The sequence below is a fragment of the Scyliorhinus canicula genome, chromosome 18 (assembly GCF_902713615.1).
Source record: "Scyliorhinus canicula chromosome 18, sScyCan1.1, whole genome shotgun sequence".
NCBI classification, from domain to species: domain Eukaryota; kingdom Metazoa; phylum Chordata; class Chondrichthyes; order Carcharhiniformes; family Scyliorhinidae; genus Scyliorhinus; species Scyliorhinus canicula.
The window spans coordinates 141,229-166,101 of record NC_052163.1 but is presented as its reverse complement, the minus strand read 5'-3'; the positions used below and the strand labels follow the sequence as shown (position 1 = coordinate 166,101).

The 24,873-nt window shown below is 46.4% G+C and overlaps 1 protein-coding gene across 1 annotated transcript in view; it reads left to right on the top strand.

Annotated features, from left to right (window-relative positions):
• The window catches only part of LOC119953524 ((E3-independent) E2 ubiquitin-conjugating enzyme UBE2O-like), a 197,595-nt gene that overhangs the window by 63,543 nt on the left and 109,179 nt on the right, over nucleotides 1-24,873 (top strand). The window contains exons 5-6 of the mRNA XM_038777892.1: nucleotides 16,569-16,666; nucleotides 23,372-23,435. Coding sequence (XP_038633820.1) covers nucleotides 16,569-16,666; nucleotides 23,372-23,435 — 162 coding nt within the window. The remainder of the gene's footprint in view (nucleotides 1-16,568; nucleotides 16,667-23,371; nucleotides 23,436-24,873) is intronic.

The window sequence follows — 24,873 nt, the reverse complement described above, 5'->3', positions numbered from 1 at the left end:
GCCAACACCTTGGCCAAAACTTTGCATCCACATTTAACAGTAATATCGGTTGAATCATTGTCCTTCTTCAAAATGAGCAAAATCGAAGCTTGTGCCAATGTGGGCTGGATCTCTCCCCTTGCTAACGAGCCATTAAACATTTGCAGTAGATGAGGCCCGAACTCTGTCGCACAATTTTATAATTTCACTGGGAATCCGTCTGGGCCTGGAGTCTTCCTCCGACCTGTACAGCCCCCGGTAGAAGGCCCAATTCACCTTCCCTGGATCAGACACCTCTCCGCCCCCATAGTCCATTATCTGCCCAGTATCCCTCACTGACGCCTGCCATCTCAGCTGGTGTGCAAACAACCTACTTGTGTCCCCCCCCCCCCCATGCTCATAGAACACCACCCTTACTTGGCGCAACTGACCCACTACCTTCACTGACAACAAAACCATCTTGAGCTTCTTCCTCTCCTTCAACTCTTTTGGGTGGCTGAGTACTGCTGATCTACTGCCAAAATAAGAACATAAGGACTACGACTAGGAGCAGGAGTAGGCCATCTAGATGAATTTGGAGTTGGGGACCAAGGGCAATGTGTCCAGGTTTGCAGATGACCCTAAGATGAGTGGTAAAGCGAAAAGTGCAGAGGATACTGGAAGTCTGCAGAGGGATTTGGATAGGTTAACTGAATTGGCTAGGGTCTGGCAAATGGAATACAATGTTGACAAATGTGAGGTTATCCATTTTGGTAGGAATAACAGCAAACGGGATCATTATTTCAACAATAAAATATTAAAGCATGCTGCTGTGCAGAGAGACCTGGGTGTGCTAGTGCATGAATCACAAAGTTGGTTTACAGGTGCAACAGGCGATTAAGAAGGCAAATGGAATTTTGTCCTTCATTGCTAGAGGGATGGAGTTTAAGACTAGGGAGGTTATGTTGCAATTGTATACGGTGTTAGTGAGGCCACACCTGGAGTATTGTGTTCAGTTTTGGTCTCCTTACTTGAGAAAGGACGTACTGGCACTGGAGGGTGTGCAGAGGAGATTCACGAGGTTAATCCCAGAGCTGAAGGAGTTGGATTACGAGGAGTGGTTGAGTAGACTGGGACTGTACTCGTTGGAATTTAGAAGGATGAGGGGGGATCTTATCGAAACATTTAAAATTATGAAGGGAATAGATAGTATAGATGCGGGCAGGTTGTTTCCACTGGCGGGTGAAAGCAGAACTAGGGGGCATAGCCTCAAAATAAGGGGAAGTAGATTTAGGACTGAGTTTAGGAGGAACTTCTTCACCCAAAGGGTTGTGAATCTATGGAATTCCTTGCCCGTTGAGGCTCCTTCATTAAATGTTTTTAAGGTAAAGATAGATAGTTTTTTGAAGAAAAAAAGGGATTAAGGGTTATGGGTGTTCGGGCCGGAAAGTGGAGCTGAGTCCACAAAAGATCAGCCATGATCTAATTGAATGGCGGATCAGGCTCTAGGGGCCAGATGGCCTACTCCTGCTCCTAGTTCTTATGTTCTTACTGAAATCCATATACACCACATCAACCGCTTTACCCTACATCCCACCTGTTTGGTCACCTTCTCAAAAAACTCAATAAGGTTTGTGAGGCATGACCTACCCTTCACATAACCGTGTTGACTATCGCTAATCAACTTGTTCTTTTCAAGATGATTATAAACCCTATCTGTTATAACCTTTTCCAACATTTTACCCACAACCGAAGTAAGGCTCACAGGTCTATAATTACCAGGGTTTGTCTCTACTCCCCTTCTTGAACAGGGGACAACATTTGCTATCCTCCAGTCTTCCGCACTATTCCTGTCGACAAAGACGACATAAAGATCAAGGACAAAGGCTCTGCAATCTCCTCCCTGGCTTCCCAGAGAATCCTAGGATAAATCCCATCTGGCCCAGGGGACTTATCTATTTTTACACTTTCCAAAATTGCTAACACCTCCTCCTTGTGAACCTCAATTCCATCTAGCCTGGTCGACTGAACCTGAGTATTCTCCTCGACAACATTGTCTTTCGTCAGTGTTTACACTGACGAAAAATATCCATTTAACGCTTCCCCTATCTCCTCTGATTCCACACACAACTTTCCACTACTATCCTTGATTGCCCCTAATCTTACTCTAGTCATTCTTTTGTTCCTGATATACCTATAGAAAGCCTTAGGGATTGCCTTGATCCTATCCACCAATGACTTTTCGTGTCCTCATCCTCGCTCTTCTTAACTCTCCCTTTAGGTCCTTCCTGGCTAACTTGTAACTCTCAAGTGCCCTAACTGAGCCTTCATGTCTCATCCTAACATAAACCACCTTCTTCCTCTTGACAAGTGCTTCAACTTCCTTAGTAAACCACGGTTCCCTTGCTCGACAACTTCCCCCCCCACCTGCCTGACAGGTACATACTTATCAAGGACACGCAGTAGCTGTTCCTTGAAAAGCTCCACATTTCGATTGTACCCATCCCCTGCAGTTTCCTTCCCCATCCTGTACATCCTAAAACTTGCCGAATAGCATCATAATTGCCTTGTCCCCCAGCTATAATTCTTACCTTGCGGTATATACCTATCCCTGCCCATCACTAAAGTAAACATAACCGATTGTGATCACTATCACCAAAGTGCTCACCTACCTACCCCCCAAGAACTGGTTCCAAAGCCCCAGGAATTTGAATCCCTCCCTCTTGCACCATCTCTCGAGCCACGCATTCATCCCATCTATCCTGACATTTCTACTCTGACTAGCTCGTGGTACACGTAGCAATCCTGAGATTACTACCTTTGAGGTTCTACTTTTTAGTTTAACTCCTAACTCCCTGAATTCAGCTTGTGGGACCTCATCCTGTTTTTTACCTATATCGTTGGTGCCTATGTGCACCACGACAGCTGGCTGCCCGGCTGCCTCCACGAACCTCTGTCTTTCCATCCTTTCCACGTTGCCCTATGCGCCCTTGATCAAGGATAGTTCCCCCCCAATTACCGCTTTCAATGCCTCCCAAAATGTGGAGGGTGAGACCACCTCGATTTTATTAAACTCAACATAGTGTCTATAGCAGCCATAATCCTCTCATGCCCCTTATCCGGCAAAAGTGCCCACATCCAACCTTTATTGCGGTCACTGGCTGCCCCTTTCCTCCATGCACACTTCCACAAAATGTGGCGCATGGTCTGAGACAACAAGTGCCGAATATTCTGACCCCAGCACCCCTGCAAGCAGTGCCTTATCCATAACAAAAATTGATACAGGAGTATCTCTGTGTACGTGAGAAAAGAAGGAAAATTTCTTCTCCTTCGGGCGCCCAACATCCACAGCCCCCATCCCCTCCATGAACCCAATCAATCCTTCACTGCCACCTCCCCATAATCAACTGGTGCATATCCAAATCCTGATCCTCGCCGACACCTTCATAAATTCCAGCAAATACATTCACTAGCACCACGAGAGTCCCCTCCAATCTTCACTCACCATCACGTATCTTCCCCCTGGATCCTCCACTACAGTACACTGAAAAAACTACTGTTTGTTAATGAGCACTGCAGTCTCTCTCATCTTCGATCCAACCCTAAATGGAACAATTGTCCCACCCAGTCTTCTCTCAATCCTGTTGGTACTTAACCCTCAGGTGAGTTACTGCAGGAAGACCACGTCTGCCTTCAAACCTTTTTAAATGGCCAAACACCCAAGACCTTTGATTGGCCCATTCAGATCCCCTCACCACTCTGGTTGGGGGCTCTAGATTTCCTCCCCACCCCGGGTCCGGGTCCCTACTTCGCCACCTCCCAGGCCCACCCAACCCAAGATGGTCACCACCACCCTCCTCCACCCAATAACTGCATGACATCAGCAAATCCCTCCCCCCCCCCCCCCCATCTCAAACAAAGAACCCCCCTCCTGCACTAAGCTCGCTATCCCAACTCAAACAAACAAAAAAAATACCTCCCCTCCCCACACCCCCCACAAATAGCCAGCTGTGGCTTCCCCCCCCCATTTCATTTCCATTAGTTACAAAAAGACCCACATATTCCCCCCTTGTCCCAGCCTACTTAAAACTTTCAACACCAAACTCCTTCACCCCCCCCTCCCCGCGCTCCCCACCATACCCAACAAATGTTTAATACCCACAATGTCTCCACCCCACACGCAGAGTGGCTGATACTACAAAACTATAAAACTATACAATCACAGTACCAAGGGCAGCACGGTAGCATTGTGGCTAGCACAATGGGTTCACAGCTCCAGGGTCCCAGGTTCGATTCCGGCTTGGGTCACTGTCTGTGCGGAGTCTGCACATCCTCCCCGTGTGTGCGTGGGTTTCCTCCGGGTGCTCTGGTTTCCTCCCACAGTCACAAAGATGTGCAAGTTAGGTGGATTGGCCATGATAAATTGCCCTTCGTGTCCAAAATTAGCCTTAGTGTTGGGTGAGGTTACTGGTTGTGGGGGTAGGGTGGCGGTGTTGACCTTGGGTAGGGTGCTCTTTACAAGAGCTGGTGCAGACTCGATGGGCCGAATGGCCTCCTTCTGCCTGTAAATTCTATGAATAGAAAACAACAGCAAACAAAAACAATCTCCCTCACCTACCCAAATACAATTCCATAGGCTCAACCGGGCAGGTGAACCCACCCAAACTTCTCAAATGTCCCCCCAGTCGATTGTCCTTTATGAAGTTTCTAGCCTCCTCCCGCCGTATCAAAATGGTGTTCTCTTCCTCCATGGGTAATCCACAGCGAGCCGGGTAAATCATGCTGAAATTGCAACTTGCTCCTAAAAAGAGCAACCGTGGCCTTGTTGAACCTGGCCCTTCTCTTTGCCAGCTCAGCTCCCAAGTCCCTGATGGATATGAACTGTATCGGCTTCCCAGCTACATTCACGGATCTCCTTGATCTTCCCTTGTCCAAATACCATTGGAGCCGTACAATTACCCAGGGTGGTTCCTCCGCTCTTCGGCTTCTTTCTTAACGACCAATGAACCCAGTCCACTTCAGGAGGGTGATCAAAGACTCATTCCCCCACCAACTGCTTGAACAATCGTGGTCACTTATTCCGTGTTCTTGTCTCCGTAATGCCTTCGGCAGTCCCATGATCCTCAAGTTCTGCCTCCTTGTCCGGTTCTCCAGGTCGTTGACCTTGGCCTTCAACTTATTCTGCCACCCTAACATCATCAACATTTCTGCCTCCAAAGAGGCAACCTGATCCTCGTGGGCGGCATCCGTCTATTCCACCTGGATCACCACATTCTCCGTCTCCTGCAATTCCACCCTCTCTGGGGCAGCCCCAATGGTTCTGCCACTCTTGCCAGGTCCTCCGTGACCACCAGCCTTTGGTTCTTCAATTACGGCCAACAGGAACCCAACCAATTGCTCTGTCCAACCACTGCGGGTCACGATGCCACAGGTCCCTCCGCCATCTTTTCTCCTCCTGCGCCACATGTCGCCTGGCAACTCTTCGACATAACCCACCAGAGGAGAAAACCTAGTTCTTCAATATTATCACTTTACTACATGCACCACCAACCCCACAAAGCAGGCAAAAAGGACCAAAGAACCAATCCTCATGCAGGACCCACCTTGTGTGCAACCACTCACTCCATGGCTGCCACTGTAAGAACATAGAACATAGAAAAATACAGCACAGAACAGGCCCTTCGGCCCATGATGTTGTGCCGAACTTTTGTCCTAGATTAAGAACAAATTAATCTACACCCCATCATTCTACTGTAATCCATGTACCTATCCAATAGCCGCTTAAAGGTCCCTAATGTTTCCACAGGCAGTGCATTCCATGCCCCACTACTCTCTGGGTAAAGAACCTACCTCTGCCCCTATATCTTCCACCATTCACCTTAAATTTATGTCCCCTTGTAATGGTTTGTTCCACCCGGGGAAAAAGTTTCTGACTGTCTACTCTATTCCCCTGATCATCTTATAAACCTCTATCAAGTTGCCCATCGTCCTTCTCCGTTCTAATGAGAAAAGGCCAAGCACCCTCAACCTTTCCTTGTAAGACCTACTCTCCATTCCAGGCAACATCCTGGTAAATCTCCTTTGCACCTTTTCCAAAGCTTCCACATCCTTCCTAAAATGAAGCGACCAGAACTGCACACAGTACTCCAAATGTGGCCTTACCAAGGTTTTGTACAGCTGCATCATCACTTCTCGGCTCTTAAATTCAATCCCTCTGCTAATGTAAGTGCCAATTACTATTTGTCTATCTGAAGAGCTATACTAAAATGCAGCAGATACAATTGGTAACGATTAACTAATTCCTAACTCTCCCTTTAACTTGCCTCCCCACCCTCTATATTATATATATATATCGCGCGTCCACACACACACGCACACACACGCACACACACGCACACACACGCACACACACACACACGCACACACACGCACACACGCACACACACGCAAACACACGCACACGCACACGCACACACACGACAGACAAACAGAGGGATGGAAAGAGGTAAAAATTGTAAGTGAAAGGAAAATGTCTTCATTTCGGATGTCTGTACTTTCTTCACAGTAAACTTGCGGATTAAAATCTTTGGACTGCAGCCTGTAATGGTCTGTAATTTAGAAATACAGTATTGACAACTTTACTGGAAGGCACCTTATTTCTCTTCAAACCTTGATTTCAGTTGGTGGTCTATATTCAGGTCTCTAGTTTCAGGAATTGTTGTTGAAAACTCACCACTATTCTTAGAAGTCCCCCTATACCAAAAAGGGCCGACATTCTAAATAGTGAACAGGGATTCTCACTCCCTGACTCCGCAGGCTTCTGTGGGTGCTATTCAGGTCAAACTATGTTTTTAAGTTATCCCCTGGTATAACCCATACCTTCACCGAAGATTTCATCTACTTGCCACTTAGTAGCATCGATCCTGGGTCCCGCGTTGCTAAGTAAGTAAGTAGACTTAGGAATAACCACTGTTTCAGGTTAAAACTTTTAAGTTATTTTATTATTATATTTTTTCTTTTAAAGCTGCAATCGCTGTCTTTACAGAAAGGTAAAAAGATCTTGCTTCTGGACACTCCTGGTTTGTTGAAAGGACCTTCAGTCCCACCTTGACAATCAATCTTCTTTAGGATCTGGTCTTCTTTAGATGTATTCACTGTTTAGCTCGGTTGCTATGTCTTGTCGATCCCATGTACCGAGCTGTGAGACCTGGCTCTGCTGGCTCTCTCTGAGCTCACACTGCCTCCTCTTTAAATTCTGGTCTTCCTTAGATGTATTAGCTGTTTTAGCTCGGCTGCTTTGCTCTGTCCCATGACCGAGCTGGCTGTAAGCTGACTCTGCTTGCTTCTCTTGTTCCTTCTCTGCTTCTCTGCCCCTTTCTCAGGGTTTATATATTTTTCTAACTGTTAAGTTTTTATGACTTTATTGTAAAGTAACTTTTATTTCACTTGGATTGTAAAAGGTACCTTTAATCTAAATTTCTTTAACACGACTAAGTATTCATTTTGGGCATGACCTTAGCCCATAGATCTGATTACATTGTGTCCTTTGTGATGTTCAAAATGCTTTGATTTCAAGAAGGGTGTGAATTTTTGTTCCTGTCATTTCTATAGTTTTATTATCGAATTGTGTCCCCAGCTCATAATTTTGACCTTGATTTGGGTCTAATTTGTGTTCTTGTAGACAGGTTGTCTCCAGTTTCCCATATTCACCTGGTGTTAGCAAAACTTCACATCTATATATTTGCCCCCCTAGTCATTCTTTTCTATCTGCTGATTTTACTTCAATGAAGGTGTGAACCATTGCTTTTAGCGTAATGCTAAAAATCCACTTGGTTATAACTTGAAAGGTTTACATTTATCACCCAACTCAACTGAAACCCTCATCCATGCTTTTCCAGATGCTTACTAAGATTGTTAATTTCAATGAAGGTGTGAGCCATTGTTTTTAGCTTCATACAAAAATCCTGTTTGTTTGCTAAGCCTGTTTTGGGAGGAGGAATCTGCATTTTATAGTTCTGCTCTTTGCAGCTGCTGTTAACCCTTCGTGGGATCTTTCCCTACATGCTCTCATGTTTCTTAAATCTGGTATTGCCAGACTTCCATGTTTCAAATGACACTTTTTTCCATATTATTAATTACAGAATACAGCACAGTAGCACAAGTGGCTAACACTGTGGCTTCACAGCGCCAGGGTTCCAGGTTTGATTCCCTGCTGGGTCACCGTGCGGAGTCTGCACGTTCTTCCCGTGTCTACATAGGTTTCCTCCGGGTGCTCCGGTTTCCTCCCACAGTCCAACGACGTGCAGGTTAGGTGGATTGACCATGCTAAATTGCCCTTAGTGTCCAAAAAAGGTTAGGAGAGGTTATTGGGTTATGGGGCTAGGGTGGAAGTGAGGGCTTAAGTGGTTCGGTGCAGACTTGATGGCCGGATGACCTCCTTCTGCACTGTATGTTCTGTGTTCTACAGGCCCCGTAGGCTTTCTGGAGAAGGTTACCGCGTACCTGGTGGGTGGTGTTCTCGCACGTAATGGTGGTACCCATGTCGATGATCTGGCACGTCTTGCAGATTGCCTTGGCTGGGTTGTGTGGTGTCGTGGTCGCTGTTCTGAAGGCTGGGTAGTTTGCTGCAAACAATGGTTTGCAACCACGACACCACACAACCCAGCCATGGCAATCTCTGCAAGACATGTCAGATCATCGACGTGGGTACCACCATTACACGTGAGAATACCACCCACCAGGTACGCAGTACATACTCGTGCAACTCGGCCAATGTTGTCTACCTCATACGCTGCCTCTGATCTCTGGTTAAGCGTTCTCCAAGGAGGTCTTCAGGCACTAACGCAAAATCGCCGAACAGAAACTTATAGCCAAGTTCCGCACACATAGTGTGGTCTCAACCGGGATCTTGGATTCATGTCTAATTAGATTCATCCCTCACTATCTGGCCTAGGCTTGTGAAATCCTATCAACTCTCCTGGCTTGAGACAATTCACACCTCTTTAACCTGGGGTTACCCCTGTCTGGTTTAGCTCACGCTGCTAAATCGCTGGCTTTTAAAGCAGACCCAAGCCAGCAGCACGGTTCGATTCCCGTACCAGCCTCCCCGGACAGGCGCCGGAATGTGGTGACTAGGGGCTTTTCACAGTAACTTAATTGAAGCCTACTCGTGACAATAAGCTATTTTCATTTCATTTCATTTTCATCTCTATCTTTAAAGACTTAATTATCTGCAAATGCTCGCATTCAAAGCACTGTCTTGCATCTTTGATTTGTCTACGTATATGTTTCTGGAACATACCTCTTCATCTGGAACAAACATGTTGGACTTTAACCTGGTGCTGTAAGACTTCTTACTGTGCCCACCCCAGTCCAACGCTGGCATCTCCACATCATGGCAGCTGTTACCAGGCAGAGCACAGCCCTTTGGACCAATGTAGCTGCCCCCAGCCAATCAATCAATACGAGTCCCAGCCCATCTCTTTCACTGGTGGCCCAAATCCTGCAGCTCTAGTTTAAACCAGCACAGACCATCAAAGTGATCTCTCCTGTTTCTAGGTTCTTCTGCTGTACATTAATCATCCATGGATCAAAAATGTAACGGCAAAATAAAAGAAAGAGAATGAGGAATAACCAGGAAGGAGCCTAACAACTGGCATTTTTAGAGTGCGTGGCGGGCGGGGGGCACAAAATGGAGGACAGAGCTCATGTTGAGTCCAGAAGGCTGCAAAATGTCAAATTGGATGGTGAGGTGCTCTTCATCTGGCATGCAGTGCATTTCACTGGAACATTGTAGCAGGCTGAAACGTCAGCATGAGAGCAAGGTAGTGAATTGCAATGGCAAGTGAGTGAGTGTCAGGATCGTACTTGCGGACTGAGTGAAACCCAGTGCAAGCTGGACTGAGTGAGTGAAACCCGCCAACTGCCCCCCACCCCGCCGGAACATGCATGCATACATATACACACGCGCACACCTTTTTCAACAGTATAAAACCCTGGAGATGGAGATACCTACCTCTCTTCAGTTCCAAAGCAGCCATATTGGACTCTATATATTAACTCTGTTTCTCTCTCTTTGTAGTAGATGCCAGACCTGCTGGGGTTCTGTTTTTATTCCAGTAATCCACAGTATTTTCCTTTTATTGAAGCTATTGGCTGTGATGAATTGATGTAGCACACTATGCATGGGAAAGACTTTTCAACCCAACTAGTCTTTGGTGCTAATGTTCCTCCAGGAAATATTGTCGGCCACCCTATTTAATTTACTGATAGTTTTAAATTTATTATAATGTTCCTTCATCTGTTGTCTGAAATGGATTGAGCAATAATTTTGATATATTAAGTTTATAAAGAGTTATTTGCGGTTTTGCCTCCTTGGCTATTAACTTTGTAGTTTTAAGGAGCAGACATTGACATTTAAGCAGAAATATATATCTGTATTGAAGTGTTACCTTTCCTGCAAAATATTCTTCTCTTCTCACCTGTTTTCTCCGAGCCTAATACTTAAGGTAAGTGGAACTTCGGACCTTATCCTGAAAACTCCCAAGTTCCATTTCCAGGATAGGTCCACAGTTTCATTGCATTTGGAGCTGCTAAAATTAATCTTTGCCCATTGCTGGTTATTCACCTGATACAATTTTGCTGTTCTACTGCGACACCTGGCCAGGGTGCCAAGCTAAGCAGAGTCCAGTCCAAAGACCCAACACCGTTTAGCCACAGTGGAGCAAAGCTGTGCTATGATGGGATTCATGATTTTGCTGTCCCAAGGCACTGCTTGTAAAATATTCTTGTTCTTTTTCCTCCTCCTCTTTCCAAATGGCCATGAACACCATCTCTCTCTCTCCCTCTCTCTCTAGCACACAAGCGCTCTGCCTCTTTGCATTACTACGCATCCATAGAATGGCTACAGCATGTAAAAAGACCAGTTGAGTCCCTTCAGCTTCCTGTAGGAGCAATTCAGCTACTCCCATACCTTTGCATTTTTCCTGTAGTCCTGCAAGTTTTTTTCCCCTTCAAGTTAAATTTCCTTAGAAAATCAAAATTGAATCTGCCTCTAATACACTTGGAAATGCATTGTAGATCACAGAATTGTTACAGCGCAGAAGGAAACCATTCAGCCGTCAATGCCTATGATTATTATTCTCCTGCCTTTCATAGAACAGTACAGCACAGAACAGGCCCTTCGGCCCTCAATGTTGTGCCGAGCCATGATCACCCTACTCAAACCCACGTATCCACCCTATACCCGTAACCCAACAACCCCCCCTTAACCTTACTTTAATTAGGACACTACGGGCAATTTAGCATGGCCAATCCACCTAACCCGCACATCTTTGGACTGTGGGAGGAAACCGGAGCACCCGGAGGAAACCCACGCACACAGGGGGAGGACGTGCAGACTCCACACAGACAGTGACCCAGCCGGGAATCGAACCTGGGACCCTGGAGCTGTGAAGCATTTATGCTAACCACCATGCTACCCTGCTGCCCCTTTTCCCTTTAACACTGCACATGGTTTCCATTCAGATAATCATCTAATGCCATCTTGAATACCTTAATTTGAACCTGCCTCCTCCACACTTCCAAGCCCCCTCGTTCTTAATTGTTTTATGAATGGGACAAATTTCTCCCTATCTGCTACATTCAGCTCCCTCATGGTGGTGAGTTGCCTTGGTGAACTACTGCAGTCCTTAAGATGTAGGTACACTCACTGTGCTGTTAGTGAGGGAGTTTCAGGATTTTGACCCAGTGACCAAGTCGGGATGGCGAGTGACTTGGAGGGAGCCTTCAGGTGGTTGGGTTTCACAGGTATCTGCTGCTCTTGACCTTCAAAGCTGGTAATGGTTTGAAGCTGTTGTCTAATGAACCTTGGTGAGTTTACTGCAGTGCATCTGTAGATGGTACACAAGGATGCCACTGTCTGTCGGTGATGGAAGGTTTGAATGTTTGTGGAAGGGGGAGCAATCGAGCGGGCTGCTTTGTCGTGGATGGTGCTGAGCTTCTTGAGTGTTGCTGGAGCAGCACTCATCCAGGCAAGTGACAAGTATTCCATTACTTGCGCCTTGTAGATGCTGGACAGGCTTTGGGAGGGGGTGGCGTAGTGGTATTGTCACTGGACTATTAACCAGAAACCCAGAGTAATGCTCTCGGGATCCAGGTTCAAATCCCGCCACTGCAGACAGTGAAATTTGAATTCAATTAAAATCTGGAATAAAAAGTCTAATGATGACAAATCATTGTTGTAAAAACCCACCGGTTCACTATATCCTTTAGGGAAGGAAATCTGCCATCCCTACCCGGTCTGACCTACATGTGACTCCAGACCCGCAGCAATGTGATTGATTCTCGACTGCCCCTCAAGTACAATTAGGGATGGGCAGTAAATGCTGACACAGCCTGCGACGCCCATATCCCATGAACAAAAAAACCCTCCACTTTCCCCGCCTTATCCCCATAACTTTTGATTCCCTTCACTGATTATACATCTGTCCATCTCAGTATTGAACATACTTAACCCAGACTCTACAGCCCTCTGCGGTAAAGAATTTACACATTCACTGCCCTCTTGAGAGAAGAAATTCATCTCATCTCTGTCTGAGAAGAAGGCAGGAGAATGGGGGTGAGGAACATATCGGCCATGATTGAATGGCGGAGCAGACTCGGTGGACCAAGAGGCCTAATTCTGCTCTTATATCTTATGGTCTCTGGTCTTAAATGGGTAACCCCTTACCCAGATTATCCTCTGGCCCTAGACTCTCCCACAAGGGGAAACAACCTCTCAGCACCTGTCAAGCTTCCTGAGAATTCTATATGCCCTCAATAAATTTGTCTCCTTCTTCTAAACTCCCAATGAATGCAGGTCCAATCTACTTAACGTCTCCTCGAAATCCCTCCATACCCGGATCAACCTACTGACCCTTCTCTGGGACTGCCTCCATTAGATAAGAGGAGCAAAACTGTTCATAGAATCATAGAATTTACAGTGCAGAAACAGGCCATTCGGCCCATCGAGTCTGCACGGCCTTTGGAAAGAGCACCCTACTTAAGCCCACTCCTCCACCCTATCCTCGTAATCTAGTAACTCCACCTAACCTTTTGAACACTTAAGGGGCAATTGATCATAGCCAATCCACCTAACCTGCACATCTTTGGACTGTGGGAGGAAACCGGAGCCCCGGAGGAAACCTACGCAGACACTGGGAGAACGCGCAGGCTCTGCACAGAACAGTGACTCAAACGGGAATCGAACCTGGGACTCTGGTGCTTGTGAAGCCACAGTGCTAACCACTGCTACTATGCCACCCTAAAGAGGTTTTGAGTTCAGAAGTAGGGATGCTTTATTGCAGGTTTACAGGGCCTTGGTGAGTCCACACATGGAGTATTGTGCGCAGTTTTGTTCTCCCTACCTGAGAGAGGATTATACTTTTCCACAGATTTAGTGCAATGGAGGTTCATTAGGCTGATACAGGGCTTGGCATGACTGTCCTATGAAGAGAGATTGGATTGACTGGGCCTGTGTTCACTGGAGATGAGAAGAATGAGAGGAGATCTGATTGAAACGGATAAAATTCTAACAGGGCTGACAGACTAGATGCAGGGAGCATGTTTCCTTGTTTGGGGAATCTAGATCCAGGGTCACATTCTCAGGATACGGGGGAGACCATTTAGGACGGAGATGAGGAAAACTTTCTTAACTCAAAGTGTAGTGAACGTTTGGAATTCTCTACCATAAAAGGCTGTGGGGGGGCAAGTCACTGAATGTGTTAGAGTTAAATAATTTTTAGATTTTAATGGCATCAAGGGGTATGGGGATGGGGCGTGAATATGGCAGTGCGATAGAGAATCAGCCATGATCATATTGAACAGTGGAGCAGGCTCGAGGGTTGAATTGTCTACCACTGCTCCTAGTTTTTGTGTTTCTTTGTCTCTATATAAACACTGGCTGCAAGAGCAGTTTGGAGACTGAGAATTCTGAGTAACACACATACTGACTCCCCAAAGCCTGTGCGCATGTCAGGAGTGTGGTGGAATACTCTCCGCTTGGCTGAATGAGTGCAGCTCCAACAACACTAGAGAGGCTCAATACCAAAGCAGCCCGCTTGATTGGCACCCCATCCACCATCTTAAAAATTCACTCCTTCCAAGACTACACAGTGGCAGCAGTGTGCACCATCTGCAAGACGCACTGCAGCAACTCACCAAAGTATCTTCAGGTGCATCTTCCAAACCTGTGACCCTTACCACTTAGAAGGACAAGGGCAGCAGGTGGATGGGTACATCAGCATCTTCAATTTCACCCCAAAGCCACACACCATCCTGATTTGGAAGTATCCTTCAGTGCTGCAGGTTCAAAGTCCTGGAACTGCCTCCCTAACTACGTTATGTTTAATTACACCACATGGGTTACAGTGGTTCAAGAAAGCAGCTTGCTACCACCTTCTCAATCCAATTAGGGATGGCCAATAAATGCAGGTTTTGCCAGTGATGCGCTCTCCCATGAAATAATAAAAAACACCCTCCCCATCACTGCCTGTCCTGGCCTCCTACACTCTACAGAAACCACAGTTGCTTCCCAACCTCGGTCTTTTTCTGCTGTTGAAGGTACCAGCCTCCCCGGACAGGCGCCGGAATGTGGCGACTAGGGGCTTTTCACAGTAACTTCATTGAAGCCTACTCGTGACGATAAGCAATTTTCATTTTCATATGTGCCTCTTCCTCAGCCTCGTTCACCTTCTGGACGAGTTTTATTCATTTAATGGACTTTCTAGTCATGATCAGTCAAATTCACATCTTCCTCTGCTGTTTCATACAACAAAAGAACATAAGAGTTACTGGAGAGAATTCTTCGAGACAGGATCTACTCCCATTTGGAACCAAATGGACGTATTAGCAAGAGGCAGCACGGTTTTGTGAAGAGGAGGTTGTGTCTCACTAACTTGATAGTGTTTTTCGAAGAGGTCACAAAGATGATTGATGCAGTAGGGCAGTGGATGTTGTCTATATGGACTTCAGTAAGGCCTTTGACAAGGTCCCTCATGGCAGACTGCTACAAAAGTCACACGGGATCAGGGGTGAGCTGGCAAGATGGATACAGAACTGGCTAGGTCATGGAAGGCAGAGAGTAGCAATGGAAGGGTGCTTTTCTGATTGGAGGGCTGTGACTAGTGGTGTTCCGGTGGGATCAGTGCTGGGACCTTTGCTGTTCGTAGTATATATAAATGACTTGGTGGAAAATGTAACTAGTCTGATTAGTAAGTTAGCGGACGACACAAACGTTGGTGGAATTGCGGATAGCGATGAGGACTGTCAGAGGACAGCAGGATTTAGATCGTTTGGAGACTTGGGCAGATCGAGTTTAATCCGGACATGTGAGGTAATGCATTTTGGAAGGACTAATGCAGGTAGGGAATATACAGTGAATGGTAGAACCCTCAAGAGTAGTGACAGTCAGAGAGATCTAGGTGCACAGGTCCCTGAAAGGGGCAACACAGGTGGAGAAGGTAGTCAAGAAGGCATATGACATGCTTGCCTTCATTGGACGGGGCATTGAGTATAAGAATTGGCGAGTCATGTTGCAGCTGTATAGAACCTTAGTTAGGCCACACTTGGAGTATAGTGTTCAATTCTGGTCGCCACACTACCAGAAGGATGTGGAGGTTTTCGAGAGGGTGCAGAAGAGTTTTACAAGGATGTTGCCTGGTATGGAGGACATTAGCTATGAGGAGCGGTTGAATAAACTCGTTTTTTTTCTCACTGGAACGACGGAGGCTGAGGGGTGACCTGATAGAGGTCTACAAAATTATGAGGGGCATAGACAGAGTGGATAGTCAGAGACTTTTTCCCAGGGTAGAGGGGTCAATTACTAGGGGGCATAGGTTTAAGGTGCGAGGGGCAAGGTTTAGAGGAGATGTACGAGGCAAGTTTTTTGACACAGAGGGTAGTGGGTGCCTGGAACTCGCTGCCGGAGGAGGTGGTGGAAGCAGGGACGATAGAGACATTTAAGGGGCATCTTGACAAATACATGAATAGGATGGGAATAGAGGGATACGGACCCAGGAAGTATAGAAGATTTTAGTTAAGACAGGCAGCATGGTCGGCACAGGCTTGGAGGGCCTTGAGCCTGCTCCGCCTTTCAATAACATCATGGCTGATCCGAGCTTGGCCTGATCTCCACCTTCCTGCCTGCTTCCAATAATCATTCTTTTCCTGCTAATTAAAAAACTATCTGCCTCCTACGTTTTTTTAGTGTCCCAGCCTCCACTGCACTCTGGGATAGAGGTTTTTCTTCCCCTGTAGCCCTGAAGATTTTTCCTTTTCTACTGTAACTAGTCTTTCTGGCCTGTTGCTGCTGCTTCTTGTAGCTACCTGCTCGTTCTCCCCAGTGCTTGCAAATCCCAAGCCCCCACAGCACTATTGCTGAGTCTGCGAAGCTGTGCATGGCATTAAACATCTGTTGTATAAGAACTCGTGCTTTCATGTAACATCAGTGACTAAGAAAATTACTTTTGAAATGCATGATTATTTTTGTGTGGCGTAATGCACTTTTGTAAAAAAAAAAAAGTTTTAATGCAAAATCAAAACTGACTCTGTTAATACACGTTCTTTCTCAGCCATTTGTCTATGGTGACTACATAGCCTTCGATTGCTGGCTAGGAAAAGTTGACAACATTGTGGCCCAGCTTATCCTAAAACTATCAAACGGAGCCAGGTATCACTCCACGCTCTTTCATTCTAATTGTGTATATTTTTATATGGTTGTGTAAAATGGGGTTATGGAAGGAGCGACTTGTCGTTGGGTTTCATTTTATAAGCAGTTTCATTATATAGTAGAAATAACTATCCTGTTGGTTCTGAGCTGTGCAGACCAATAACATCAGATTCAATCGTCAGTCTGTGCTGAAACTTGCAGTTCTCCATAGGAGTAGCAGTAGAAATATTACAATAGACTTCTCTCCAGTGATTGAGGAAGGCAAACCTGCAATCTGTAGTTGATGATATTTTGATCCAAGTGTTTAAGTTTGGATATCTGGTTTAACTGATGGAACCCCCACATTAGAATCTAACCACTTGAATCAGTTTTCAGTTCAGGATATCGGCATCAGCAGCTAGGCTGGCATTCATGGCCCATCTCTCATTGCTTTGAGAAGGTTTTGGTGAAATGCTGCCTTGAGCTGCAATAATCTACTTGCTGAATGTACTCCAATAATGCTGTCACGTATTGAGTTGAGAAAAGTGTTGGGTTGCATCCAGCACTTATTGAACAGTATAAGGAGTTTAGTCCCTTTGGCAGTGAGAAAGGGAAATTGTTGCAAAATCTTTTTTGACGTTGACATTTTTTATTTTCACTATTTTCTGCTCAAAACAGCACATATTGAGAAGCTCGGATATAATAGTAGCCCCTGACCTTCCAGTTGTAAATCTTTGATGCTGTTGAGATGTGAATAAATGTTTCCTTTGCTTTATTTTGCATAGCAGTGATTATCTATTAAAATATTGGAGGCCTGGGGGAATCTATTTTATATTTCCTCAGTTAATTTTCTCCACTCAGTTTAGCAGAGTCCCTCCAGTGGCTGCCCCATAAACAGTAATGATATAAATGACCAGATATTCTGTTGTTGAGGAATAAATATTGGCCAGGACATGAGAGAGCTCTCTTACTGTCTAAAAATAATACCACAGCATCTTTTATATCTACCTGGTAGGGCAGACGATGTTCTTGAATTTTACATCTCAACAGAGAGAAGATAACTACATCAGTGCTGTACTTGGGATGGATTGTGGATTTGTTTCTGGATTGGGGCTTGAACCCATTACCTTCTGACTTAGTTCAGATGTGGAGATGCCAGCGTTGGACTGGGGTGAGCACAGTAAGAAGTCTTATTACACCAGGTTAAAGTCCAACATGTTTGTTTCAAACATGAGCTTTCAGATCACTGCTCCTTCCTCAGGTGAATGAAGAGGTATGTTCCAGAAACATGTATATAGACAAATTCAAAGATGCTAGACAATGCTTAGAATGCGAGCGTTTGCAGGTGATTAAGTCTTTACAGATCCAGAGATAGGTGTAACCCCAGGTTAAAGAGGTGTGAATTGCCTCAAGCCAGGACAGTTGGTAGGATTTTGCAAGCCTAGGCCAGATAGTGGGGGATGAATGTAATGCGACATGAATCCAAGGTCCCGGTTGAGGCCGCACTCATGTGTGCGGAACTTGGCTATAAGTTTCTGTTCGGCGATTTTGCGTTGGTGCCTGAAGGCCGCCTTGGAGAACGCTTACCTGGAGATCAGAGGCTGAATGCCCTTGACTGCTGCAGTGTACCCCGACTGGAAGGGAACATTCCTGCCTGATGATTGTCGCGCGATGCCCGTTCATTCGTTGTCGCAGCGTCTGCATGGTCTCACCAATGTACCATGCTTCGGGACATCCTTTCCTGCAGCGTATGAGGTAGACAATGTTGGCCGAGTCGCATGAGTATGTACTGTGTACCTGGTGGGTGGTATTCTCACGTGTAATGGTGGTACCCATGTCGATGATCTGGCACGTCTTGCAGAGGTTGCCGTGGCTGGGTTGTGTGGTGCCGTGGTCACTGTTCTGAAGGCTGGGTAGTTTGCTGCAAACAATGGTTTGAGGTTGTGTGCAGAATTGCCGAGCAGAAACTTGTAGCCAAGTTCCGCACACATGAGTACGGCCTCAACCGGGACCTTGGATTCATTTTTTTTTTTATAAATTTAGATTAGCCAATTATTTTTTTCCAATTAAGGGGCAATTTAGCGTGGCCAGTCCACCTACTTTGCACATTTTTGGGTTGTGGGGGCGAAACCCACGCAGACACGGGGAGAATGTGCAAACTCCACACGGACAGTGACTCAGAGCCGGGATCGAACCTGGGACCTCAGCGCCGTGAGGCGGTTGTGCTAACCACTAGGCCACCGTGCTGCCCCTGGGACCTTGGATTCATGTCGCATTACATTCATCCCCCACTATCTGGCCTAGGCTTGCGAAATCCTACCAACTGTCCTGGCTTGAGACAATACACACCTCTTTAACCTGGGGTTACCCCTATCTCTGGATATTTAAAGACTTAATTACCTGCAAATGCTCGCATTCAAAGCACTGCCTTGCATCTTTAAAGCTGTGTCCCCTCGTGTTGGTCATCACCATCCGAGGAAAAAGACTCTCACTGTCCACCCTATCTAACCCTCTGACTATCTTATATGTCTCTATTAAGTCACCTCTCAGCCTTCTCTCTAGCGAAAACAACCTCAAGTCCCTGAGCCTTTCCTCGTAAGACCTTCCCTCCATACCAGGCAACATCTTAGTAAATCTCCTCTGAACCCTTTCCAAAGCTTCCACATCCTTCCTATAATGTGGTGACCAGAACTGCACGCAGTACCCCAGGAGCGGCCGCACCAGAGTTATGAACAGCTGCAGCATGACCTTGTGGCTCCGAAACTCAATAAATGCTGATAAAGGCTAGCACACCATATGCCTTCTTAGCAGCCCTATTAACCTGGGTGGCAAATTTCAGGGATTTATGTACCTGGATGCCGAGATCTCTCTGTTCATCTACACTACCAAGAATCTTGCCATTAGCCCAGTACTCTGCATTCCTGTTACTCCTTCCAAAGTGAACCACCTTACACTTTTCCGCATTAAACTCCATCTGCCACCCCCCAGCCCAGCTCTGCAGCTTATCTATGTCCCTCTGTAACCTATAACATCCTTCAGCACTATCCACAACTCCACCGAACTTCGTGTCATCTGCAAATTTACTAACCCATCCTTCTACACCCTCTTCCAGGTCATTTATAAAAATGACAAACAGCAGTGGCCCCAAAACAGATCCTTGCGGTACACCACTAGTAACTGAACTCCAGGATGAACATTTGCGATCAGCCACCACCCTCTGTTTTCTTTCAGCTAGCCAATTACTGAGCCAAACTGCTAAATCACCTTCAATCCCATACTTCCGTATTTTCTGCAATAGCCTACCGTGTGGAACCTTATCAAACGCCTTACTGAAATCCATATACACCACATCAACCGCTTTACCCCCATCCACCTGTTTGGTCACCTTCTCAAAAAAACTCTAAGGTTTGTGAGGCATGACCTACCCTTCACAAAACCGTGTTGACTGTCGCTAATCAACTTGTTCTTTTCAAGATGATTATACACCCTATCTCTTATAACCTTTTCCAACATTTTACCCACAACCGAAGTAAGGCTCACAGGTCTATAATTACCAGGGTTGTCTCTACTCCCCTTCTTGAACAAGGGGACAACATTTGCTATCCTCCAGTCTTCCGGCACTATTCCTGTCGACAAAGACGACATAAAGATCAAGGACAAAGGCTCTGCAATCTCCTCCCTGGCTTCCCAGAGAATCCTAGGATAAATCCCACCTGGCCCAGAGGACTTATCTATTTTTATGCTTTCCAAAATTGCTAACACCTCCTCCTTGTGAACCTCAATCCCATCTAGCCTGGTCGACTGTCCCTGAGTATTCTCCTCGACAACATTGTCTTTCTCCAGTGTTGACACTGATGAAAAATATCCATTTAACGCTTCCCCTATGTCCTCTGATTCCACACACAACTTTCCACTACTATCCTTGATTAGCCCTAATCTTACTCTAGTCATTCTTTTGTTCCTGATATACCTATAGAAAGCCTTAGGGTTTTCCTTGATCCTATTCGCGTCCTCTTTTCGTGTCTTCTCCTCGCTCTTCTTAATTCTCCTTTTAGGTCCTTCCTGGCTAACCTGTAACTCTCAAGTGCCCTAACTGAGCCTTCATGTTTCATCCTAACATAAGCCTCCTTCTTCCTCTTGACAAGTGCTTCAACTTCCTTAGTAAACCACGGTTCCCTTGCTCGACCACTTCCTCCCTGCCTGACAGGTACATACTTATCAAGGACACTCAGTAGCTGTTCCTTAAATAAGCTCCACATTTCGATTGTACCCATCCCCTGAAGTTTCCTTCCCTATCCTATACATCCTAAATCTTGCCGAATAGCATCATAATTGCCTTTCCCCCAGCTATAATTCTTGCCTTGTGGTATATACCTATCCCTGCCCATCGCTAAAGTAAACATAACCGAATTGTGATCACTGTCACCAAAGTGCTCACCTACATCTAAATCTAACACCTGGCCGGGTTATTACCCAGTACCAAATCTAATGTGGCCTCGCTTGTTGGCCTGTCTACATACTGTGTCAGAAAACGCTCCTGCACACACTGCACAAAAGTCCCCCATAACAACTACCCTGTTACACTCGCTCCTGTCGAGAATCATATTTGCAATCCTTTCCTCTACATCTCTGGAACTATTCGGAGGTCTATAGACAACTCCCAACAGGGTGACCTCTCCTCTCCTGTTCCTAACCTCGGCCCATATACCTCAGTAGACGAGTCCTCAAATGTCCTTTCTGCCGCCGTAATACTTTCCTTGATTAACAATGCCACCCCCTCCCTCTTTTACCATCTTCTCTGTTCTTACAGAAACATCTAAATCCTGGAACCTGCAAAAACCATTCCTGTCCCTGCTCTACCCATGTCTCCGAGATCGCCACAACATCGAGATCCCAGGTACCAACCCATGCTGCAAGCTCACCCACCTTATTCCGGATGCTCCTGGCGTTGAAGTAGACACACTTCAAACCAGCGTCTTGCTTGCCAGTGCCCTCTTTCGAACTTTTAACCCTATCCCTGTCCTCACTACTCTCAACATCCTGTACACTGGGACTACAATTTAGGTTCCCATCCCCCTGCTGAATTAGTTTAAACCCCCCCGAAGAGCACTAGCAAATCTCCCCCCCAGGATATTGGTGCCCCTCTGGTTTAGGTGTAGACCATCCTGTTTGTAGCGGTCCCACCTACCCCAGAATGAGCCCCAATTATCCAGGAAACCAAAACCCTCCCTCCTGCACCATCCCTATAGCCACCTTTTCAACTCCTCTCTCTCCTTATTTCTCACTTCGCTAGCACGTGGCATGGGTAACAACCCAGAGATAACAACTCTGTTTGTTCTAGCTCTCAGCTTCCACCCTAGCTCCCTGAATTTCTGTCTCAAATCCCCATCTCTCTTCCTACCTATGTCGTTGGTACCTATGTGGACCACGACTTGGGGCTGCTCCCCCTCCCTCTTAAGGATCCTAAAAACACGATCAGAGACATCACGAACCCTGGCACCTGGGAGGCAACATACCAGCCGTGAGTCTCTTTCGTTCCCACAGAACCTCCTGTCTGTTCCTCTAACTATGGAGTCCTCAATGACAAGTGCTCTGTTCCTCTTCTCCCTTCCCTTCTGAGCAACAGGGACAGACTCTGTGCCAGAGACCTGTGCCCCATTGCTTACCCCTGGTAAGCAGCTGGTTGCAGGTGTATAGAACCTTAGTTAGGCCACACTTGGAGTATCGTGTTCAATTCTGGTCACCATACTACCAGAAGGATGTGGAGGCTTTAGAGAGGGTGCAGGAGAGATTTACCAGGATTTTGCCTGGTATGGAGGGCATTAGCTAGGAGGAGCGGTTGAATAAACTCGGTTTGTTCTCACTGGGACGATGGAGTTTGAGGGGCGACCTGATAGAGGTCTACAAAATTATGAGGGGCATGGACGGAGTGGATTGTCAGAGACTTTTTCCCAGGGTAGAGGGGTCAATTACTAGGGGGGATAGGTTTAAGGTGCGAGGGGCAAGGTTTAGAGATCTACGAGACAAGTTTTTTTTACGCCGAGGCTAGTGGGTGCCTGAAACTCGCCGCCAGAGGAGGTGGTGGAAGCAGGGACGATAGAGACATTTAAGGGGCATCTTGACAAATACATGAATAGGATGGGAATAGAGGGATACGGATCCAGGAAGTGTAGAAGATTTTAGTTTAGACGGGCAGCATGGTCGGCGCAGGCTTGGTTGGCCGAAGGGCCTGTTCCTGTGCTGTACTTTTCTTTGTTCTTTGTTCTAACCCAGTAACCCCACCTAACCTTTTGGACACTAATGGCCAATCCATCTAACTTGCACTTCTTTGGACTGTGTGAGGAAACTGGAGCACCGGAGGAAACCCATGCAGACACTGGGAGAAAGTGCAAACTTCTCAGTCATCCGAGGCTGTAATTGAACCTGGATCCCTAGAGCTGTGAGGCGGCAGAGAACTGTCCCATAACTGTCTGTTAAGATTTGATATCTCACTTGTTCTGTTACTTCCTCTCTCTGTCTCTGTCTCTCTCTCTCTCTCTTTTCTCTCCCCCCCCCCCCCCCCCCAACTCTCTCTATTGTTCATATCTCCAACCTTTACTGTACAGTGTTTATGGGATCACCATATTCTGTTTTTAGATGTGGTTTGTTTTGTGGGTCCAACTTAATACTGTATAGTAATCGAGATCTTTATTGAATGACGGTCTGTTCCTCTTTTTTTTTCTTTAGGTGCTCAATGAGTACCAGTGATGGCAGCAAACTCGTTGATCTTTGCCCCCATGTCAGTGATTCGGTAAGCTTGTAGCTGTGCCTGAATGAGAGTGGGAATAAACATTTTCTTGTGGTCTTCATTCTAACAAATTTGTCAGATAAAAATGAATGAATTTGGTTTCTCAGTGAATATTGACGTATCAGTGAGCTTAACCAATGATCTAAAAGAATTTGATTAGAGTGATTGTGTGCATGGGCCTATGATTAATAGATGGGGAAATCCAAGCAAATGTTTCTGATTGCATCATGTTCTCAATGACATGTTTCTTTGTATTATTTGATTAAAGTCTTGCTTTTAGAGATGTTAGATATAGCTCTTGGGGTTAAAGGGAACAAGGGATATGAGGGGAAGGCAGGATCAGGGTATTGAACTTGATGATCAGCCATGATAATGAATGGCGGAGCAGGCTCGAAGGGCCGAATGGCCGCCTGCTTTGATTTTCTATGTATGGTGGCTATATGTGTTAAAATAATGAGTGGGCCACATGATTATACAGTGATGAGTTGCCTTGCATGAAAACACCAGGCTTAGCAGGTACACAACACATGATCCACCTGTACAAGTGCAAAAATTGTGCCTCAGTCTACCCTTTCCACTTTCATTACTATTGCCTACCTGCTTTATCATCAACACAAGGTGATCCGCTTTGGTGCCACGAGCTCACTTCATTCAGTGATAGCAGCATAATGAACGCACACATTCAAAAGTAGATCCTCCTAATAAAGTAGTGATTCTCGGAAGTTAAGCCTATTGGGGGTGCAGCATTTATGCTCAAACACCACAATTCTTTTATATCTTTGAACCATATATTGCTGATCTATATATCCTTGAGTGAACTATCTCTCTCAGCTATTGGATGTATGTATATGAACACTAATGGGTAAAGTTATACTACAGTAGTCCCCCGTTATACCGCGCTCCGCAATACCGCGGTTCGCGATATACCGCGGGGGGGCTTATGGACCCCAACTGTCAGTTGTGTCAATTTCAGCGGCCGGCTGATTATTTCAGTGAGAGCAGCTTCCCTCTCTGGATCAAAGTGAGCCGGCCGCTGAAATTGACACTGCCGGCTGCTCTCTCCCTCCAATGAGAAACATTAAAACTTAAAAGTTGGATTGGAGGGAGAGAGCAGCCGGCAGTGTCAATTTCAGCGGCCGGCTCACTTTGATCCGGAGAGGGAAGCTGCTCTCTCACTGAAACAATCAGCCGGCCGCTGAAATTGACACTGCCGAGGGGGGGGGGGGGGGGGGGGGGGTGGGGGGGAGACCCCCCTGTGGGTGTGGGGGAGACCCCCCTGGGGGTGTGGGGGAGAGAGGGTGGACCTGCGGGTGTTGGGGGAGAGAGGAGGGACCTGCGGGTGTTGGGGGAGAGAGGGGGGCCCTGCGGGTGTTGGGGGAGACGGGGGAGGAGAGGGGGGGGGGGGAGGGGGCGAGCCGATGGGTGTGGGGGGAGAGGGGGC